Source organism: Elephas maximus, chromosome 12 (assembly GCF_024166365.1).
Source record: "Elephas maximus indicus isolate mEleMax1 chromosome 12, mEleMax1 primary haplotype, whole genome shotgun sequence".
In the NCBI taxonomy this organism is placed as follows: domain Eukaryota; kingdom Metazoa; phylum Chordata; class Mammalia; order Proboscidea; family Elephantidae; genus Elephas; species Elephas maximus.
In genome coordinates this window covers 58,088,086-58,107,507 of record NC_064830.1, presented here as the reverse complement: position 1 = coordinate 58,107,507, position 19,422 = coordinate 58,088,086, and the positions used below count along the sequence as shown (strand labels likewise).

The window sequence follows — 19,422 nt, the reverse complement described above, 5'->3', positions numbered from 1 at the left end:
AGGTAGGTCTTGTTTCAGTTTTTTGCAGATGGATATCCAGTTATCTCAGCACCATTTGTTAAACAGACTGTATTTTCCCCATTTAACTGATTTGGGGACATTGTCAAATATCAACTGCTCGTATGTGGATGGATTTATATCTGGATTCTCAATTCTGTTCCATTGGTCTATGTATCTGTTGTTGTACCAGTACCAGGCTGTTTTGACTACTGTGGCAGTATAATAGGTTCTAAAATCAGGTAGAGTTAGGCCTCCCACTTTGTTCTTCTTTTTCAGTAATGCTTTACTTATCTGGGGCCTCTTTCCCTTCATGTGAAGTTGGTGATTTGTTTCTCCATCTCATTAAAAAATGTTGTTGGAATTTGGGTTGGAATTGCATTGTGTCTATAGGTGGCTTTTGGTAGAATAGACATTTTTACAATGCTAACTGCTCCTATCCATGAGCAAGGTATGTTTTTCCACTTATGTAGATCTCTTTTGGTTTCTTGAAGTAGTGTCTTGTAGTTTTCTTTGTATAGGTCTTTTTATCTCTGGTAAGATTTATTCCTAAGTATTTTATCTTCCCGGGGGCTACTGTAAATGGTATTGATTTGGTGATTTCCTCTTCGGTGTTCTTTTTGTTGGTGTAGAGGAATCCAACTGATTTTTGTATGTTTATCTTGTATCCTGATACTCTGCTGAACTCTCCTATTAGTTTCAGTAGTTTTCTTGGGGGTTCTTTAGGGTTTTCTGTGTATAAGGTCATGTTATCTGCGGAGATACTTTGACTTCTCCTTTGCCAATTTCGATGCTCTTTATTTCTTTATCTAGTCTAATTGCTCTGGCTAGGACTTTCAGCACAATGTTGAGTAAGAGTGGTGATAAAGGGGATCCTGCTCTGATTCCTGAACTCAAGGAGAATGCTTTCAGACTCTCTCCATTTAGGATGATGTTGGCTGTTGGTTTTGTATAAATGTCCTTTATTATGTTGAGGAATTTTCCTTCTGTTCCTATTTTGCTGAGAGTTCTTCTTTATCATGAATGGGTGTTCAACTTTGCCAAATGCCTTTTCTGCATCATTTGATAAGATTATGTGGTTCTGGTCTTTTTTTATTTATATAATGGATTACATTAAGTGTTTTTCTAATGTTCAACCATCTCTGCATACCTGGTGTGAATCCCATGTGGTCATGGTGAATTATTTTTTTGATATGTTGTTGAACTCTTTTGAGTAGAATTTTGTTGGGGATTTTTGCATCTAAGTTCATGAGGGTTATAGGTCTGTAATTTTTTTTTTTTTTTTTTTTTACCTGGTTTTGATATCGGGGATATGCTGACTTCACAGAATAAGTTTGGGAGTATTTCGTCCTTTTCCATGCTCTGAAATACCTTTAGTAGTAGTGGTGTTAACACTCTTCTGACAGTTTGGTAGAACTCTGCAGTGAAGTCATCCAGGTTAGGGCTTTTTTTAATTGGGAGTTTTTTTAATTACTTTTTCAATCCCATCTTTTGTTATGGGTTTATTTAGTTGTTCTACCTCTGTTTGTGTTAGTTTAGCTAGGTAGTGTGTTTCTAGAAATTCATCCATTTCTTCTAGGTTTTCAAATTTGTTAGAGTACAGTTTTTTGTAGTAATCTGACATGATTCTTTTAATTTCTGTTGGGTCTGTTGTAATATCACCCATCTCATTTCTTATTCACGTTATTTGCTTCCTCTCCTGTTTTTCTTTTGTCAGTCTGGCCAATGTTTTATCAATTTTGTTAATTTTTCAAAGAACCAGCCCTTTCAATTGTGTTCTGTTCTCTATTTCATTTAATTCTACTCTAATTTTTGTTACTTGCTTTCTTCTAGTGCCTGAGGGTTTCTTTTGTTGCTCTCTATTTGTTCAAGTTGTAGGGAAAATTCTTTGTTTTTGGCTGTTTCTTCTTTTTCTATATGTGCATTTATTGATATAAATTGACCTCTGAGCGCTGCTTTCAGTGTGTCCCAAAGGTTCAGATAGGAAGTGTTTTCATTCTCATTGGAGTCTATGAGTTTCTTGATTCTATCCTTGATGTCTTCTATAACCCAGTCGTTTTTGAGCAGGGTATTGTTCAGTTTCCATGTGCTTGATTACTTTTTCCTGCATTTTCTGTTATTGATTTCCACATTTACGGCCTTATAGTCAGAGAAGATGCTTTGTAGTATCTCATTGTTTTGGATTCAGCTAATACTTGCTTTATGACCTAATATGTGGTCTATTCTAGAGAATGTTCCATGTGTACTAGAAAAGAAAGTATACTTGGTTGTTGTTGGGTGTAGTGTTGTGTATATGTCTATGAGGTCAAGTTGGTTGATTGTGGCATTTAGATCTTCTGTGCCTTTATTGAGCTTCTTTCTGGATGTTCTGTCCTTCACCGAAAGTGATGTGTTAAAGTCTCCTACTATAATTGTGGAGGTGTCTATCTCACTTTTTAATGCTGTTAGAGTTTGTTTTATGTATCTTGCAGCCCTGTTACTGTGTGCATAAGTATTTAACATGGTTATATCCTCCTGGTATATTGTGCCTTTAATCATTATATAGTGTCCTTCCTTATCCTTTGTGGTGAATTTCACTGTAAAGTCTATTTTGTCAGAAATTACTATTGCCACTTCTGCTGTCTTTTGACTGTAATTTGCTTGATACATATTTTTTCTATCTTTTGAGTTTTAATTTCTTTGTGTCTCTAAGTCTAAGGTGTGTCTCTTGTAGGCAGCATATAGACAGATTGTGTTTTTTAATCCATTCTGCCTCTCTGTCTCTTTATTGATGCATTTAGTCCCTTTACATTCAGTGTGATTATGGATAGGTATGAGTTTAGTCCCCCATGTGTCTGTCAGTTTGTCATACTATGGGGGCTTGTGTGTTGCTGTGATGCTGGAAGCTATGCCACCGGTATTCAGATACCAGCAGCGTCACCCATGGAGGACAGGTTTCAGCTGAGTTGCAGACTAAGACAGACTAGGAAGAAGGACCCGGCAGTCTACTTCTGAAAAGCATTAGCCAGTGAAAACTTTATGAATAGCAGCAGAACATTGTCTGATATAGTGCTGGAAGATGAGTACACCAGGTTGGAAGGCGCTCAAAAGATGACTGGGGAAGAGCTGCCTCCTCAAAGTAGAGTCGATCTTAATGACGTGGATGGAGTAAAGCTTTCGGGACCTTCATTTGCTGATGTGGCATGACTCAAAATGAGAAGAAACAGCTGCAAACTTCCATTAATAATCGGAACCTGGAATGTACGAAGTATGAATCTAGGAAAATTGGAAATTGTCAAAAATGAAATGGAACGCATAAACATCGATATCCTAGGCATTAGTGAGCTGAAATGGACTGGTATTGGCCATTTTGAATCGGACAATCATATAGTCTACTATGCTGGGAATGACAGCTTGACGAGGAATGGTGGTGCATTTCTCGTCAAAAAGACCATTTCAAGATCTATCCTGAAGTACGGTGTTGTCAGTGACAGGATAATATCCGTACGCTTACAAGGAAGACCAGTTAGTTACGACTATTATTCAAATTTACGCACCAACCACTAGGCCAAAGATTTAGAAATAGAAGATTTTTATCAGCTGCTGCAGTCTGAAATTGATTGAACATGCAATCAAGATGCATTGATAATTACTGGTGATTGGAATGTGAAAGTTGAAAACAAAGAAGAAGGATCAGTAGTTGGAAAATATGGCCTTGGTGATAGAAACAATGCGGGAGATCGAATGATAGAATTTTGCAAGACCAACGACTTCTTCATTGCAAATACCTTCTTTCATCAACATAAACAGCAACCGTACACATGGACCTTGCCAGATGGGACACACAGAAATCAAATTGACTACATCTGTGGAAAGAGACGATGGAAAAGCTCGATATCATCATTCAGAACAGGGCCAGGGGCTGACTGTGGAACAGACCATCAATTGTTCATATGCGAGTTCAAGCTGAAACTGGAGAAAATCAGAGCAAGTCCACAAGAGCCAAAACATGACCTTGAGTATATCCCACCTGAATTTAGAGACCATCTGAAGAACAGATTTGACACATTGAATGCTAGTGACCAAAGACCAGACGAGTTGTGGAATGACATCAAGAATATCATCCATGAAGAAAGCAAGACATCACTGAAAAGACAGGAAAGAAAGAAAAGACCAAGATGGATGTCAGAGGAGACTCTGAATCTTGCTCTTGAGCGTTGAGCAGATAAAGCAAAAGGAAGAATTGTTGAAGTAAAAGAACTGAACAGAAGATTTCAGAGGGCCTCTCGAGAAGACCAAGTATTATAATGACATGTTCAAAGGGCTGGAGATGGAAAACCAAAAGGGAAGAACACTCTCGGCGTTTCTCAAGCTGAAAGAACTGAAGAAAAAATTCAATCCTCAAGTTGCAGTAGTGAAGGGTTCCATGGGGAAAATATTAAACGACGCAGGAAGCATCAGAAGAAGATGGAAGGAATACAGAGCCATTAAACCAAATAGAATTAGTCGATATTCAACCATTTCAAGAGGTGGCATATGATCAGGAACTGATGGTACTGAAGGAAGAAGTCCAAGCTGCTCTGAAGGCATTGGCGAAAAACAAGGCTCCAGGAATTGATGGAATATCAACTGAGATGTTTTAACAAACAGATGCAGCACTGGAGATGCTCACTTGTCTATGGCAAGAAATATGGAAGACAGCTTCCTGGCCAACTGACTGGAAGAGATCCATATTTATGCCTATTCCCAAGGAAGGTGATCCAACCGAATGTGGAAATTATAGAACAATATCATTAACATCACACGCAAGCAGAATTTTGCTGAAGATCATTCAAAAGCGGCTGCAGCAGTATATCGACAGGGAACTGCCAGAACTTCAGGCCGGTTTCAGAAGAGGACGTGGAACCAGGGATATCATTGCTGATGTCAGATGGATTCTGGCTGAAAGCAGAGAATACTAGAAGGAAGCTTACTGTGTCTTATTGACTATGCAAAGACATTCGACTGTGTGGATCATAACAAAGTACGGATAACATTTCGAAGAATGGGAATTCCAGAACACTTAATTGTGCTCATGAGGAACCTTTACATAGATCAAGAGGCAGTTGTTGGGACAGAACAAGGGGACACTGATTGTTTTAAAGTCAGGAAAGGTGTGCATCAGGGTTGTATTCTTTCACCGTACCTATTTAATCTGTATGCTGAGTAAATAATCTGAGAAGCTGGACTATATGAAGAAGAACAGGGCATCAGGATTGGAGGAAGACTCATTACCAACCTGCGTTATGCAGGTGACACAACCTTGCTTGTTGAAAGCGAAGAGGACCTGAAGCACTTACTAATGAAGATCAAAGACCACAGCCTTCAGTATGGACTGCACCTCAACATAAAGAAAACAAAAATCCTCACAACTGGACCAATGAGCAACATCAAGATAAACAGAGAAAAGATTGAAGTTGTCGAGGATTTCATTTTTCTTGGATCTACAACCAACAACCATGGAAGCAGCAGTCAAGAAATCAAAAGATGCATTGCATTGGGCAAATCTGCTGCAAAGGGCCTCTTCAAAGTGTTGAAGAGCAAAGATGTCACCCTGAAGACTAAGGTGCGCCTGACCCAAGCCATGGTATTTTCAATCACATCATATGCATGTGAAAGCTGGACAATGAATAAGGAAGACCGAAGAAGAGTTGACGCTTTTGAATTGTGGTGTTGGCGAAGAATATTGAATATACCGTGGACTGCCAAAAGAACGAACAAATCTGTCTTGGAAGAAGTGCAGCCAGAATGCTCCTTAGAGGCGAGGATGGCGAGACTGCGTCTTACATACTTCGGAGATGTTGTCAGGAGGGATGAGTCCCTGGAGAAGGACATCATGCTTGGCAGAGTACAGGGTCAGCAGAAAAGAGGAAGACCCTCAACGAGGTGGATTGACACAGTGGCTGCAACAATGAGCTCAAGCATAAGGATGATTGTAAGGATGGCACAGGACCGGGCAGTGTTTCGTTCTGTTATGCATAAGGTCGCTATGAGTTGGAACCGACTCGACGGCACCTAACAACAACAACATGAGTTTAGTGCTTTCGTTTTGATGTCTTTCTTTGTGTGTTGTTTACAGTTTCTTTTCGCACTTAATTTTTTTGCTGAATAGTTGATATATTGTCTATTCCTCTTATTCATTGTTGATTTGTTTCTGCTGTGTCTCTATTTTTTCTTGTGTTTTATTTTAATGAGTAGGATCGTTAGTCTCCTTTGTGGTTGCCTTAATATTTACCCCTATTTTTCTAAGTTTGAACCTAACTTTTATTTCTTTATATCGCCTTGTCTTCTTCTGCATATGAAAGATCTATGATTAAATTTCTTAGTCCTTCTTCATTGTTTTAATGTTGTCTTCTTTTACATAATGACAGTGCTGTTTCCCTGTTTTGAGCATTTTTTTATCTTGATTTATTTTTTGTCATTTCCCTATCTGGGTTGACATCTGGTTGCTCTGTCCAGTGTTCTAATCTTGGGTTGATATCTGAAATTATTGATTTTCTAACCAGAGGACTCCCTTTAGTATTTATTGTGGTTTTGCTTTGGTTTTTACAAATTCCCTAAAATTCTGTTTATCTGGGAATGTCCTAATTTCACCTTCATATTTAAGAGACAGTTTTGTTTGATATATGATTCTTGGCTGGCAATTTTTTTCCTTCAGTGGTTTATATAAGTCATTTCATTGCCTTCTTGCCTGCATGGTTTCAGCTGAGTAGGCCGAGCTTATTCTTATTGACTCTCCTTTGGAAGTGACTTTTCATTTATCCCTAGCTGCTCTTAAAATTCTCTCTTTATCTTTGGTTTTGGCAAGTTGGATTATAATATGTCTTAGTGACTTTCTTTTAAAATCTACCTTATGTGGAGTTTGATGAGCATCTTGGATAGATAGCTTCTCATGTTTCACCATATCAGGGAAGTTTTCTGTCAACAAATCTTCAACAATTCTCTCTTTATTTTCTGTTATCCCTCCCTGTTCTGGTACTCCAGCCACTTATAGGTTATTACTCTTGATAGAGTCCCACATGATTCTTAGGGTTTCTTCATTTTTTTTAATTCTTTTATCTGATTTTTCTTCAAATATGTTGATGCCAAGTGTTTTATCTTCAGTCTTACCAATTTTGCCTTCCATTTGCTCAGGTCTGCTCCTCTGACTTTCTATCCAGTTGTCTAATTGTGTAATTTTATTGTTAATCTTCTGAATTTCTGATGGCTGTCTCTGTATGGATTCCTGCAGCTTATGACATTTTTCATTATGTTCTTGAGTAACCTTTTTAATTTCTTCAGCTGCTTTATCTGTGTGTTCCTTGGCTTGTTCTGTGTATTGCCTAATCTCCTTCCTGATCTAGTTCTTGATGTCTTGAAGAGTTCTGTATATTAATCTTTTGTATTCTGCATCCAGTAATCCCACAAAGACACCTTCATCCAGAAGATACTTTGATTCTTTGTTTTGAGAGCTTGTTGAAGCGATCATGGTCTGCTTCTTTATGTGAATTGATATTGACTGTTGTCTCTGAGCCATCTATGTTATTGTATTTGTTTATTTTATGTTTGCTTACTATATCCTAGCTTCTTGCTTTGTTTTGATATGCCCAAATAGGTTGCATGAATGAGCTGGCTTGATTATTTTCACCTTTGAAGCTCTAACATCCTGTTACCAGATGGCTAGAGCTGCTATCAGGTATATGGGCCTAGGAGTCCATTCACTTTTCTTGTATGGATTCAGCTCAAGTGTCCAGGAAGTTGGTCATCAAGTGTGTGGTACAGGCTCTGTCCTACAGTCTTAGAGGGGCAGGGATGATTGGTGTAGGTACTGGTATCTGGTTACAGCAGGGGGTCATGCTCTGAGCAAGGCAGGGGGCTGACAACTGTCTCCCGAGTGTATGTGAGGAAATTACATCCCTGTTGCCTAGAGCACACAGGTGGGTGGGTTCTGCAGATGGACCATGGGCACCCAATGCTTTTGGTTGTAAGGACTAGGAGGTACCAGTTATCCTTGGACCCCCATCGCAAGTGGCTGGGTGACATGGGTAGGTGAGTACCCTGTTTAATAGGCAAAGTGGTGTCAAACATCAAACACCCACCTTCCACCACACAGCTGAAACAGTTGCAGTCTGCAGATATGGGCCTATTCTCCTGAGATTGGCCCACACGGGTCCGTGCAGGGGGAAAGGTATTCAAAGTCCACGGACCTTTTATGCCTCCATAGGAGCCGCTTCTTTCCTGAGCTCCCCAGTTTACTGAAGCTGGCAAAGTGTCTTTTCCCCAATTGTGAATTTATTCCTTCTCCAAGGCCGGGAGAAAGGCTCTGGACATACAGCAGGACCTATCTCAGGCCCAGGGAAATCGACAGCCACTGGAGGCAGCTTGGGGGTTGGGATGCATTAAAACATATGCAAGTACTTAGCTTTTGCTGAGAGTGCCGTTCTCTGGTTCCAGAGGTGTGAGTAGGCTGTGTGTCTGGCCGTTTCTCCCTGACGAAACTGTGGCCGAACACTACCACCAGCCCACCGCAGCCTGAGGGTTCCCAGCCATTCAGGTCTGGCAGCTCCTCTCCGCTTCTGAACTGTCTCTCCCTCCGCCTGCTGCTCAGTCCATTCTGTAATTTTGCCTTTGATGTTTCAGGCTCCTAGCTTGTCATAAGTATAATCATTTCACTTGTCTTTTGGGGGTCTTTGTTGCAAGAGGGTTCACTGGAAACATCTGACTACCCTGCCATCTTGGTCCGGCCTCCAGATGTAATCAGTTTGATTCCTGTGTGGTCCATCTGGTGAGGTCCATTTGTATAGTCGCCATTTATGTTGTTGAAAAAGGTATTTGCAATGAAGAAGTTGTTCGTCTTGGAGCATTCTGTCTTGTGATCTCTGGCATCATTTCTATCACCAAGGTCCTATTTTCCAAGTACTGTTCCTTTTTCTTTATTTCCAACTTTTGTGTTCCAATAACCAGTAATTATCAATGCATCTTGATTGCAGCTTTGATCAATTCAGACTGCAGAAGTTGGTAAAAATCTTCAATTTCTTCATCTTTGGGCTTAGTGGTTAGAGGCTATCGGTAGGAGATAATTTATGATGTGGGATCTTGATTAGGCAGGGAGGGGACTCATATTCCAAGAGGAAAAGATGGTTTTGAGGTCTGCATGAAGCTGTCTGAGAGCAGGTGGAGGAGAGGAGAGAGGGAGAGTGAGAGTCTGGTGGTACATGCAAGATAGTTTCTTTCAAGTCTCTCCTGCTGTGCTCAGAGTGCTTAGTGTGGGGCTACAGAAACAGACCAGAGTGCCTCCCATGGACCTTGGAGAGAGTTACATGATGGTCTGACACTTCTCATGGTGTTTGAACCAGGACCTCGTGATTATGGACTCGTTCCTTAGCGCCCAGTGAGTCTGTCTTCTTCTGCCGTCATGTTTGTTCTGTGTTCTTGAGTCTCGTATTTATTGATGGCAACGAACCTCCCTTCCTCTGGGCACGAGCTCTTTGATCTGCCTTAAGAAAGGGAGCAGTGTGTGGAGGATGGAAGCATTCGCACAGGAAACAGAACCCGATTGTAATGACAAAGAATCCTTGCGGCCTCTCCAGGCCTCCAGCAATCCTGAGCTCTCCATCGCTCATACAGCCCTCTTCTCCCCAAATTCTATGCCTGGCACGTAATGCCCTGGGGACTTATCTGAAGATCTTCCACCAACGTGTTGTGAGGCATTAACATGATGTCTGTGTAAGTGCTACCTCTTGTCACGCTGGGGAAGAAGGTGTCTCTGTGGCCTTCACTTCACATAAGACGATGAGGTGTCAGTGTTTCCAGATAAACACCATTATGCAATTTCTAGTGATGAGATCTTGGCCTCTCTGCTTAGTCATCTGGCTTGAGGACCCAGATTCGGCAGAGTTGGCACCACCAAAGCCATTTGGCACAGCTTCAGCAACTGGACAATCCTCTTTATTTTATTTTTTTCCTTTTGATTGTGCCAAAATCAGCAATTATAGTCATAATCCCCAGTGAAAATAACAAGTGGGAAATGTCAGGGGAAGTAAAGGTAGCCAGCGAGGGTGCGTCGGTCAACAGGAGAGAGACCCAGAGTCCGATGGCGGGGCAGGTGTGATGGGAGGAGAGCTTTGCAGATAAACATTAGGCTTTACGTGGTCTGTGAATAGAAAGCCCCAAAGGTGGATTCTTCCTCTTCCTCTAGTGAACACTGAATTCAAGCAAAACCCTACCATTTCCTTAGAGAAGTGTGACTGCTATGCACCGCAGCAGCTCCATACTTTTTTCCCCTCAGGCCCTAGATCTTGCTCTGCTTTCTGTCCCAGAAGAGCTGCCTGGGCGAGCCTCTGGGTCCCTGGGTGGTCTTTTCGGGTGGTGGTCCTGGGTGGAGGTTTGGGTTTGACAGAGCAGCAAGTCCTTTTCAGGCTGAGACTTAGGCCGGCAGACCTCAAAACTGAAACCACGTCAAAGAAGTGGTATCAGTCCCATTTTAACATCCAATTCTTAGCAAGCTTGGGGAAGCCAGTTACTCTGAAAAAATATTTTGTTTTGAATTATGGTATTGGCAAAGAATAATGAATATGCCATGGACTGCCAGAAGAACGAACAAATCTGTCTTGGAAGAAGTATAGCCAGAATGCTCCTCAGAAGCAAGAATGGTGAGACTTCATCTCATGTACTTTGGACACGTTATCAGGAGGGACCAATCCCTGGAGAAGGGCATCATGCTTGGTAAAGTAGAGGGTCAGCGAAAGAGAAGAAGACCCTCAGGTGATAGATTGACACAGTGGCTGCACAATGGGCTAAAGCATAGCAACAATTGTGAGGATGGTGCAGGACTAGGCAGTGTTTTGTTCTGTTATACACAGGGGCACTTAACGGCACCTAACAACATTTCGTTTTGTAAAGAACAATTTTTATAGTGGGTGCCAGAGTTATCCCCAAGTGCTTGGTAAGGCCCAGAGCAAACAACAGTGTTCCCAGCCCCTAGAGACAACTACTTTCAGCAGTTCTAACAGCTGCTTCTTAGATGAAATACCTAGTCTGCTCTTTAAAAACACCTTCTGTGTTCCCTGATAATGTTTGACTCTCTCCATAAAGCTTTTAAATGAATTTTTTAAAGTTATTCCCATATTCTTGACAAGTTCAGCTTCTAGAACAAATGATAATTTTTAAAAATTGTCCAGTGCGGGGCTATTTAAACTCAAATCCAAATGAAGTGACGTTAAAAAAGACACAAAGCACTGACCAGCACTTCTTTCAGATCCTGACAAGTGACTGCGGCCCGGCATGTTTTCAGGAGGCAAGACACACAGACATGGTCACACACCATGCTGGTGGCTCAGCATAGATACTCAAAATGTATTGTTGTTGTTGTTAGGTGCCATCAAATCAGTTCCGACTCGTAGAGACCCGATGTACAACAGAATGAAACACTGCCCTGTCCTGCACCATCCTCACAATCGTTGTTATGCTTGAGCCCATTGTTGTAGACACCGTGTCAATCCATCTCGTTAAGGGTCTTCTTTTTTGCTGACCCTCTACTTTACCAAGCATTATGTCCTTTTCCAGGTACTGATCCCTCCTGATAACATGTCCAAAGTATGTGAGACGAAGTCTGACCATCCTCCCTTCTAAAGAGCATTCTGGCTGTACTTCTTCCAAGACAGGTTTGTTTGTTCTTTTGCAGTCCAATATTCAATATTCTTTGCCAACACCACAATTCAAAGGCATCAGTTCTTCAGTCTTCCTTATTCATTGTCCAGCTTTTGCATGCATGAGACAATTGAAAACTATTAATCCTAAGAAACCTGTGTCACAAAGTCTAATTTCCATCAATGGGAAGCATTTTCGTGCTTATTCAAACCAGCAGGGACTGCTAAGATCACCACAGTGAAGTTTGCTTCTGGCCAGCTGGCAGCACCTGGACACGTTGAAGCAGCAAGCGACACCTGGGGCAAGGAATCCTGGCCATCACAGGCACGGAACATTCCTGAGCACCATGACAGAGTAGGCAGACAGGTCATCAGCTAGACTGGGGTCGCTTGGGTCACTTCCAGCCTCTCCCACAATGCTCAGGGACATCCTCAAAACATACACGAACCATTTGCTCAGCGCACCACAAGTGGGAGCATGCGATTTGAAGTGACTGTATTTAAAGCATGAAGCCTTTACATGGCTCTTCCAAAACCTACACTCCCATTTATGCTCCGAGCTCCTGCTGAAATTCTGCTGGCAGATGTTTGGACATTGAGAACTTGCCCCCGACGGTTGGCTTTTCCTCATCGTGATCAGTCTTTGTCTCTGCATTCTCCCAGCTAGAAAAGGGACAGGGGCCACAGGGTAGTGGCTGGGCAGTGTCAGGATGGGGCCTGGCCAGCATAGAGTGGGTCCCAGGGCTGGGCACACCTTGGCGGCTCACAGACACCTGGCCAGAGAGGTGCACTATAGTGGGGTCCAGCCTGTGGCAGGGGGTTGGCGCCTTGCCCTCAGGGATGTTGGCAGGAGCTCTGCTGTCTCTGGATATGTAAGACATCTGCTTGCTTCAGCGACCCCAGCATGGCCTCAGGTGCAAGCAGACCACAGCAAGGCCTGTTCCTTTAGGGAGGGGCTGCCTCTGCTTCATTGTTGTCCTGACTGAGCCGGGAGGAGCTAGGCCAGAATATAGGCCTGGGGAGGGCCCCGTACACAGTGCCTGTGCCCCAGGTGTTCACAGGGACGACTCCCTGCAGGGCCAAGACAGCATCAGCCCTTAAGTCAGACTTCAATCACAGAACTCCCGGGAGTCTGTCCACGGCTGGGCTGCTGTGGTAACAGTGTGTGGAGGGGAGACTTCAGATGGTGGTGAGGCAGAGTCAGCCCTAGGTCTGCAAGATGGTGGGGCTGGTGGACATGACTCTGTCCCGGTGACAAACTGACACGAGGCATGTGTTCCAGGACTGCTCGAGGGGAGTCTGTCTCTGCAGCATGTTCTCAGGAGCAGATTTGATCCCCTGACCCGTGTTGTCATACCTTATCTCATGGGCACGCTGTCTGCATAAAGTGCCTTCAGGTTGTCAGCCTGGTCAGCCTCACTGAATCCTGAGAGGTATTTGCAGCAGACCACAGGCAGCGTGGGACTGTTGGGGGAGGCCTTGGCTCCATGAGGCCTGCATTGTGGGCAGGGGGCCTATCTATGAAAAATAGTGCCTGTGGCAATTAGTTTTAAATTGCTGAGTGACCTCACAGCTGGTGATGGAAACAGCGATGGCTAATAGACACTGCTCCTCTGTGCTGCTTCCTCCAGCAGTGCCCAGGTGTGCCCTACCTGCTGTGCCTTAGTTACTCCTCTGAGTGGGTGACAGTGCCAGCAGGTGGGAGGGGTGGCTCTGGAGGGCAGCAGGCTCTGACTGGGCCCCCCCGCCACACACACACACAGCTGCAGGCTGCTCCAAGAGCCCAGCTCCAACTTCCTGGTGTCGTGGAACCCCCCCACCCCCACCCCCCGCACTCCACCTGTCCCACTGCCATGCAGTGAAAGGAAGTCTCTCGAGCCCAGGGATGACCCATGCCCCACAGGGCCAAGCTCAGGAGCTGGGTGTGAGGACAGGCGCAGGAGACACCTTTTCTTCCTTTGTCTGTGGCTGCAGAGTTGGCCAGGCATCAAGGAGCCCCCTGGTTGCTTTGGAGAGCTGCTGCCACTGGCCAGTCTCTGTGCCACTGGGGCCTCAGGGCCGGACCTTGGGGCAGCGCATCTGCATGAGGGCTCAGATGTGTTCTCCAGCACCCTGCTCAGACCAAGCTCCACCATGGATGCTGAGTGACGTTCATCAGAGCTCTTAGATGTAACAGGAAGAGTGGAATCACAGGAACTTCTCACAGGTAGACATTCAAAGGCAAGTGCCATGAGGACAGGTGGACAGCGGAATCTGCCTTCCGTGTTTTCATTCAGACACATCGATCTGCTGGGGTGCCCATGTGGAGATAAGTCCCAGTGCCATGTGGGCAGAGGTGATAGCCGTGGCAGCCTACTGCACCAGCCTTGGGGTGGCCTCGTGGGGCAGGGGTGGGGCCTCAAGGAGGACCTGCTGGGGCTACAGAGCTGGCCATCCAGGTGACAGGAGCCTCATGCCTTTAAAGGTACAAGCTGCAGGGAAGAAGCAGCACCGTAATCATCAACCTCGCCAAAGCTCCGCTAGTCACTTAGAAGAGTAATTAAGCCAGCACTCATGGAGTCATCGGAGTGACAGCTGCCATTGGGTGACGTGCAGGGAACCCATTAGCCTCGTGGCTGGGGGCGGGGGCATGGCATCCCCCGAGTCCCTGTCACTCAGCGTGGCACACAGCTGGCGGCACCGCCCTCGTCCCACAGGTGCTGATGACGGCCCTGAGGAGCACTTGCAGGCTTTTAAGAGTTTTTTTTTTTCCATTAATTTTTACAGATTATATATATTCTAGGATAGAAAGTTACAAAGCGGCATACCAAAATCCCCTTCTGCTTTGCACAGGTGGCGCTGACAAAGGGCTACAGGGCAGGGCCAGAGGGTTGTTTTAGCTTCTGGGGTAAAAAGGGTACGTTTCCCAGGACAACACCAGGGGCCCTAGTTCGCAGACACCCCCTGGGTTACAGGGCTCCTTCCTGGCGCCTGCTGAGGGGTTCCTCTGTCCACCAACACCTTGCTTTCATCATGGAGCACCACACAAGCTGGAGACGTGAAAGTGGGCGTGGAAATGCACAAAGTGGTATACCATGGAGGGGACGGGGGTCAGGACCTCAGTGTGTCCTTTAGGGGGACAGATCACCCACAGCACCCTCTGACCCTCCGTTCCTCACCCTCAGGTGGAGGCCCTATGGCTGAAAGCCAACATCTGCACTGTTTTTACAGAGGGAAGGCTTACACAGAAACAACTGCAATCTTTCTTAAACATGGAGGCGATAGCCCAGGACACAGTGGGTGTCCTGGTCTGGGAGACCTGGGCCTGGTGTGTGGACAGGAGGCCAGAGTCATGGGGCTGGGTGTGTTGGGGCACCTTTAGTCAGCACCTTTGATCTCTGGGACATTTCATTTCAAAGTTCACATTATAAAATTGGCCTCCTCAAAAGAGGTTAGTCCTGGGCTTGCCTGCACTGCTATAAACCTAAGCTAGGAGCCATCCCAGGAATTCCAGAAATAGGAACGCAGAGCTGCTTGAAGGGTGTTTGTGATCCTCCCTTTTCAGGGCATTTGCTGACAATTACCCAACATCAGGGCCAGTGTAACTGTCCTGGGGTTGGTATCTAACTAAAAACCAAAACCCGTTGCCATCCAGTCAGCTCTGACTCACAGCGACCCCATGTGTATCAGAGCAGAACCGTGCTCCACAGGGTTTTCAGTGGCTGAATTTTCAGAAGTAGATTGCCAGCTTTCTTCTGAGGTACCTCTGGGTGGACTCAAATCTCCAACCTTTTGGTTTTGGTTAGCAGCCAAGCATGTTAACCATTAGCTAGAGTTGTTAAATTGGCCTTTGTGCAGCATTGAGACTGGCCGCTATCTCTGTCTCCCTCTAGAGAGAAGGGCTTGAGTGCGGACTGCATGGACACACGAGCTTGGCAGCCACTCTCGATGATGCTCGTGCAGAGGATGGGGTTTCCTTCCTGCCTGCCTGCCTCGCACGGTGCTCCTGGCATCTTGGTGGCACTTGCCAGCCACTGGAGGCCGTATCCCTAGCAGCATGTCGATTGTTTTCTGGGGATATGTTCTCTGCCATGCCTCTTTGAGAACAACAGCTCCTTGTGCAGATGGCACAGCTGCTGAAGTGCAACAGGGTCCAGGCAGAGAAGACAGGAGCAGGTGGGGCAGTGAGACCAGTGAGTGTCAGGGGCTGGAGCCCTGCAGCCAGGGGCAGTGGGGCCGCCATGGGAAGCCCTACGACTCAGGTGTCACCTCCCATCCACCAAACAGGGTTGGAGTCCCCATGCACTCAGAGGGCCCAGCGTGTCCTGATGCAGGTGACTCGGTCCACCCGCATCTCACTTTGGTGCCATTCAGATGGCATCTTATGTGGTGTCTTGTGTGCCAAGCAGCGTGAAAGCTCAGGGGGCCTGGCACTCCAGGCACAATGCCATCATGAGGGCCCTGGTGGCAGTGTCGTGCAAAGGCCCAAATATCAAGATCTGGAGCAGCAGAAGCCAGAACCCCGTGGGCTGAGGGCACATGAAGGTCCTGGCCCCAGCTCTGGGTCCCTCACGTAGAGCTGTTCATCGTTTCCTACAGAAAGGTTACTGTTGTTAGCTGTGATGGAGTCAGCCCCAACTCATGACCGTCCCATGCACAGTAGAACAAACGCTGCTTGGTGCTGCACCATCCTGATGGTCAGTTGCCAATTGGACCGTTGTGATCTCCACAGTTTTCTTTGGCTGATCTTTGGCAGTCAATCTGCAGGCTTTTCTTTCTAGTCTGTCTTAGTCTGGAAGCTCCACTGAAACCTGTTCAGCTTCCTAGCAACATGCAGGCCTCCAATGACAGTCAGGTGGTGGCTGTGCATGAGGTGCATTGGCCAGGAATTGAACCCAGGTCTCCCACATGGGAGGCAAGAGCTCTACCACTGAGCCACCACTGCCCCCCTCGGAGATACGCGTCGAATTTTAGATTTAAGACTCACAGACACATCGCACCTCTGAGGAGCAGCTCCAGTCTTGTTTTAAGGACTGTTTGAGTTAAACTGAGTATGGTGAAATTATTTCTTATTTGGCTGTCATTTAACGTTACCTTTTGCATTTCTCTTATTGTACTCATTTTAGGATGGGAATCCCAGCTTCTGGAGACAGGATTCCTGGGAATCTTCCTGTGCCCTCTGTGGACGCTGTCCCGGCTACCCAGATACACCCCGACATCCTGGGTCGTTGTATGGGGGTTTCGGTGGCTTATTTTTAGAATCATGCTTGGAGCAGTAAGTAGAACTTTTACTTGTCTTATTTGTCAGAAGGGCAGAAATTTAACATCATACTTTGATGTCCTCTTTTAATGTACTTAGTAATTGCCCCATCCTTCTTGGATATTCTGTTCCGTTTTTTTTTTTTTTTTTTTTTCCATTCCTTTTCCCTTTGCTGTTCAGTTTAGAAAAGTTACAGTGCCTTGTCTTCAAGCTCATGGATTCTTTCCCTGGCTGTGTCTAGTCTCCTGATGAGCCCATTATAGCCACCCTCATTTCTGTTACAGTGTCTGGTTTCTAGCATTTCCTCTTGATTCTTCCTTAGAATGTCCTCCTCTCTGCCTGCATCGCCCATCTGTCCTTGCAGGCTGTCTACTTTTTCAATCAGAACCCTTTGCGTAATATTAATCACAGGCATTTTAAATTCTCAGTCAGATAATTCCAAAATCTCTGCCATGTCCCAGTCTTGTTCTGATGCTTGCTCTGTCTCTTCAGACTGTGTTTTGTCTTTTTGCCTTTTAGCATGCCTGGTAATTTTTTTGTGGAAGGCTGGACATGATTTATCGGGTAAAAGGAATTAAGGTTCTTTTGGTGTCACCCCCTAATGACGTGTGATGTTGACGTAGTGATCAGGTGTGGGGGAGGGGAAGTATTCTTTGATGATTGGATCTCAGTCTTTCAATGAGCCTGTGACCTCCAAGTGCTTCTCAGCTTTTTTTCTTCACCCCTTAAGTGAAACAGGAAGGCTAGAGGGGGCTGGAGTTGGGTATTTCCCTTCCTCCAATGTTAATTAGGCTCTGATAAAACCCATGTTGGTTTGGCCCTGGTCAAGTAGTTTCCCTTAAGAGAGCATTATTTCAAAATGTTTACTTTTCCCCCACCCCTGCTGGAAGCTTGAGGGGATTGTTCTCTGAGCTTCACACTGAGAACCTGTTGGAGCTCCTGGAGGTAAAACTCACAGAAGTGTGGGGCTTCCCAGGAGTTTCTGCCTCTCAAGGTCGTGGGTTTGGGGAGTACAGAGGGACATGTACCAGCCCAGGGTCAGCAGGCCTGGGGCCAGGGCCAGGGCCAGGGCTCAGGGCTCAGGCATGTGAGGGGCTGCAGTGGCACCAGCGAGGTGGAGGCCTGGAGGGGGTCAGAGACATGTGTGCAAGGCCCCAAAGCACACACCATTCAGAACTGGCATGCTTGGCAAGGTTTCTGGCCCAATGTAGAATTTGAGCAACTACAGACACTTGGAAATACTGTGCTGGGGTGCCCAGGTCCCACAGAAAAATATGGCAACGTATCTAGCTTCATCCTTCTATCTAGTTAGAAAGATAGGAGTCGTTTTCATGGTTCCTTTTAATGAAACACTGAACTTACTAGTTGTCACTGGTCATTACAGAGGAGTTTCTGCCTCTCAAGGTCATGGGTTTGGGGGGTACAGAGGGACACGTACCAGCCCGGGGTCAGCTTTTTTTCTGACATGCTTAGCTGTTCCTCATCTATCTAGGGCTTGATTTCAGATTCTTCCCTCAGTTGGTTTTAATGAGTATAAAAATGTATGAAATGTTTGCAAAGGACTACACACAGGATCCTGAGGAAGATGGCAGCTGTTTTAGGTAGGGCAATGTAAAGCTAATAGCTGCCAGATAAAGAGCTGTCAGGCTGTTTTTTTGTGAGGCTTGTGGCACCAAGAGATGAGCAAACCCCCACAATGCCTGACAGAATCCAGCAAATTATCAGCACCTTCGAAAGTACCCTTCATGGCATTTTGATTGACTGTTAGTGCCAGCTGGATAAAAAATTATCAGGTGCATTAAAAGGTATAATTACTTGATTTAGTCTGTATGTTGGCTGTTATCAATCTTCCTGCAAGTGAAAACCACAGAAGACAGGGTTGGCTTGATAAAAAAAGAATGATGGTAGCAAAGTGGCCGTCCATTTAGGAGGTTCAAGAAAACCATGGCAGACGCCAGTGAGTTATTAAAACCACCCAGTGGATGGTGGCTGGAGCTAGTGGGCATGGTGAGCAGGCCCTGCTGCAGGCGCTTCTGCTGCTTGGGCCAGACCAGGTACCACAAAATTAGAGGGGTGACTGTTTAGATTGTTCAGAAACCAGCCACTTATTTTTTTTGTGGTCTGGAGTATTTCATGTGCCCCTCAGAAGCAGATTGGTTCCTGTAGAGCTGAGTCTCAGAATGTCCAATGGCTATGCAGGTGAAGACATCTGGGCAGAAAGAAAGGGCAACCTCACAGCCTTTGTCGTCCACCGAAGGTCTAGTCTTTCCCACTGGGGCCTGAGAGGGACTTTCAATGCTGCTCATCCATCCTTAAGTACTTTTACATTTATCAACTCTCTTAACCCTTTTAAAAACCACATGCAGTATTTGTGGTGGAGAAGCTGATACCAGGATACCTGTTACAGTTTCACTTGTGGCTCCCAAACAGTTATATGAAAGACCTAGCCCTTGTACCTGTAAATATGACCCTGTTTGAAAATAGGGGTTTTCACCTGTTATGTTAGTGAGGCCAGGCCAAAGTAGGGCGAGTCCTAAACCT

General features: G+C 45.3%; 1 protein-coding gene and 1 non-coding gene across 7 annotated transcripts in view; one reads left to right on the top strand and one right to left on the bottom strand.

Annotated features, from left to right (window-relative positions):
• The window catches only part of LMF1 (lipase maturation factor 1), a 104,776-nt gene that overhangs the window by 49,307 nt on the left and 36,047 nt on the right, over nt 1-19,422 (top strand). For all 6 annotated transcript variants that reach the window (XM_049902830.1, XM_049902829.1, XM_049902828.1 and 3 more), the window contains one exon: nt 16,748-16,896. In XM_049902830.1, coding sequence (XP_049758787.1) covers nt 16,885-16,896 — 12 coding nt within the window. In that variant the 5' untranslated portion in view covers nt 16,748-16,884. The remainder of the gene's footprint in view (nt 1-16,747; nt 16,897-19,422) is intronic.
• Nucleotides 16,496-16,566, bottom strand: TRNAG-CCC (transfer RNA glycine (anticodon CCC)). The gene has a single exon. It is a non-coding gene; the product is annotated as a tRNA-Gly (tRNA).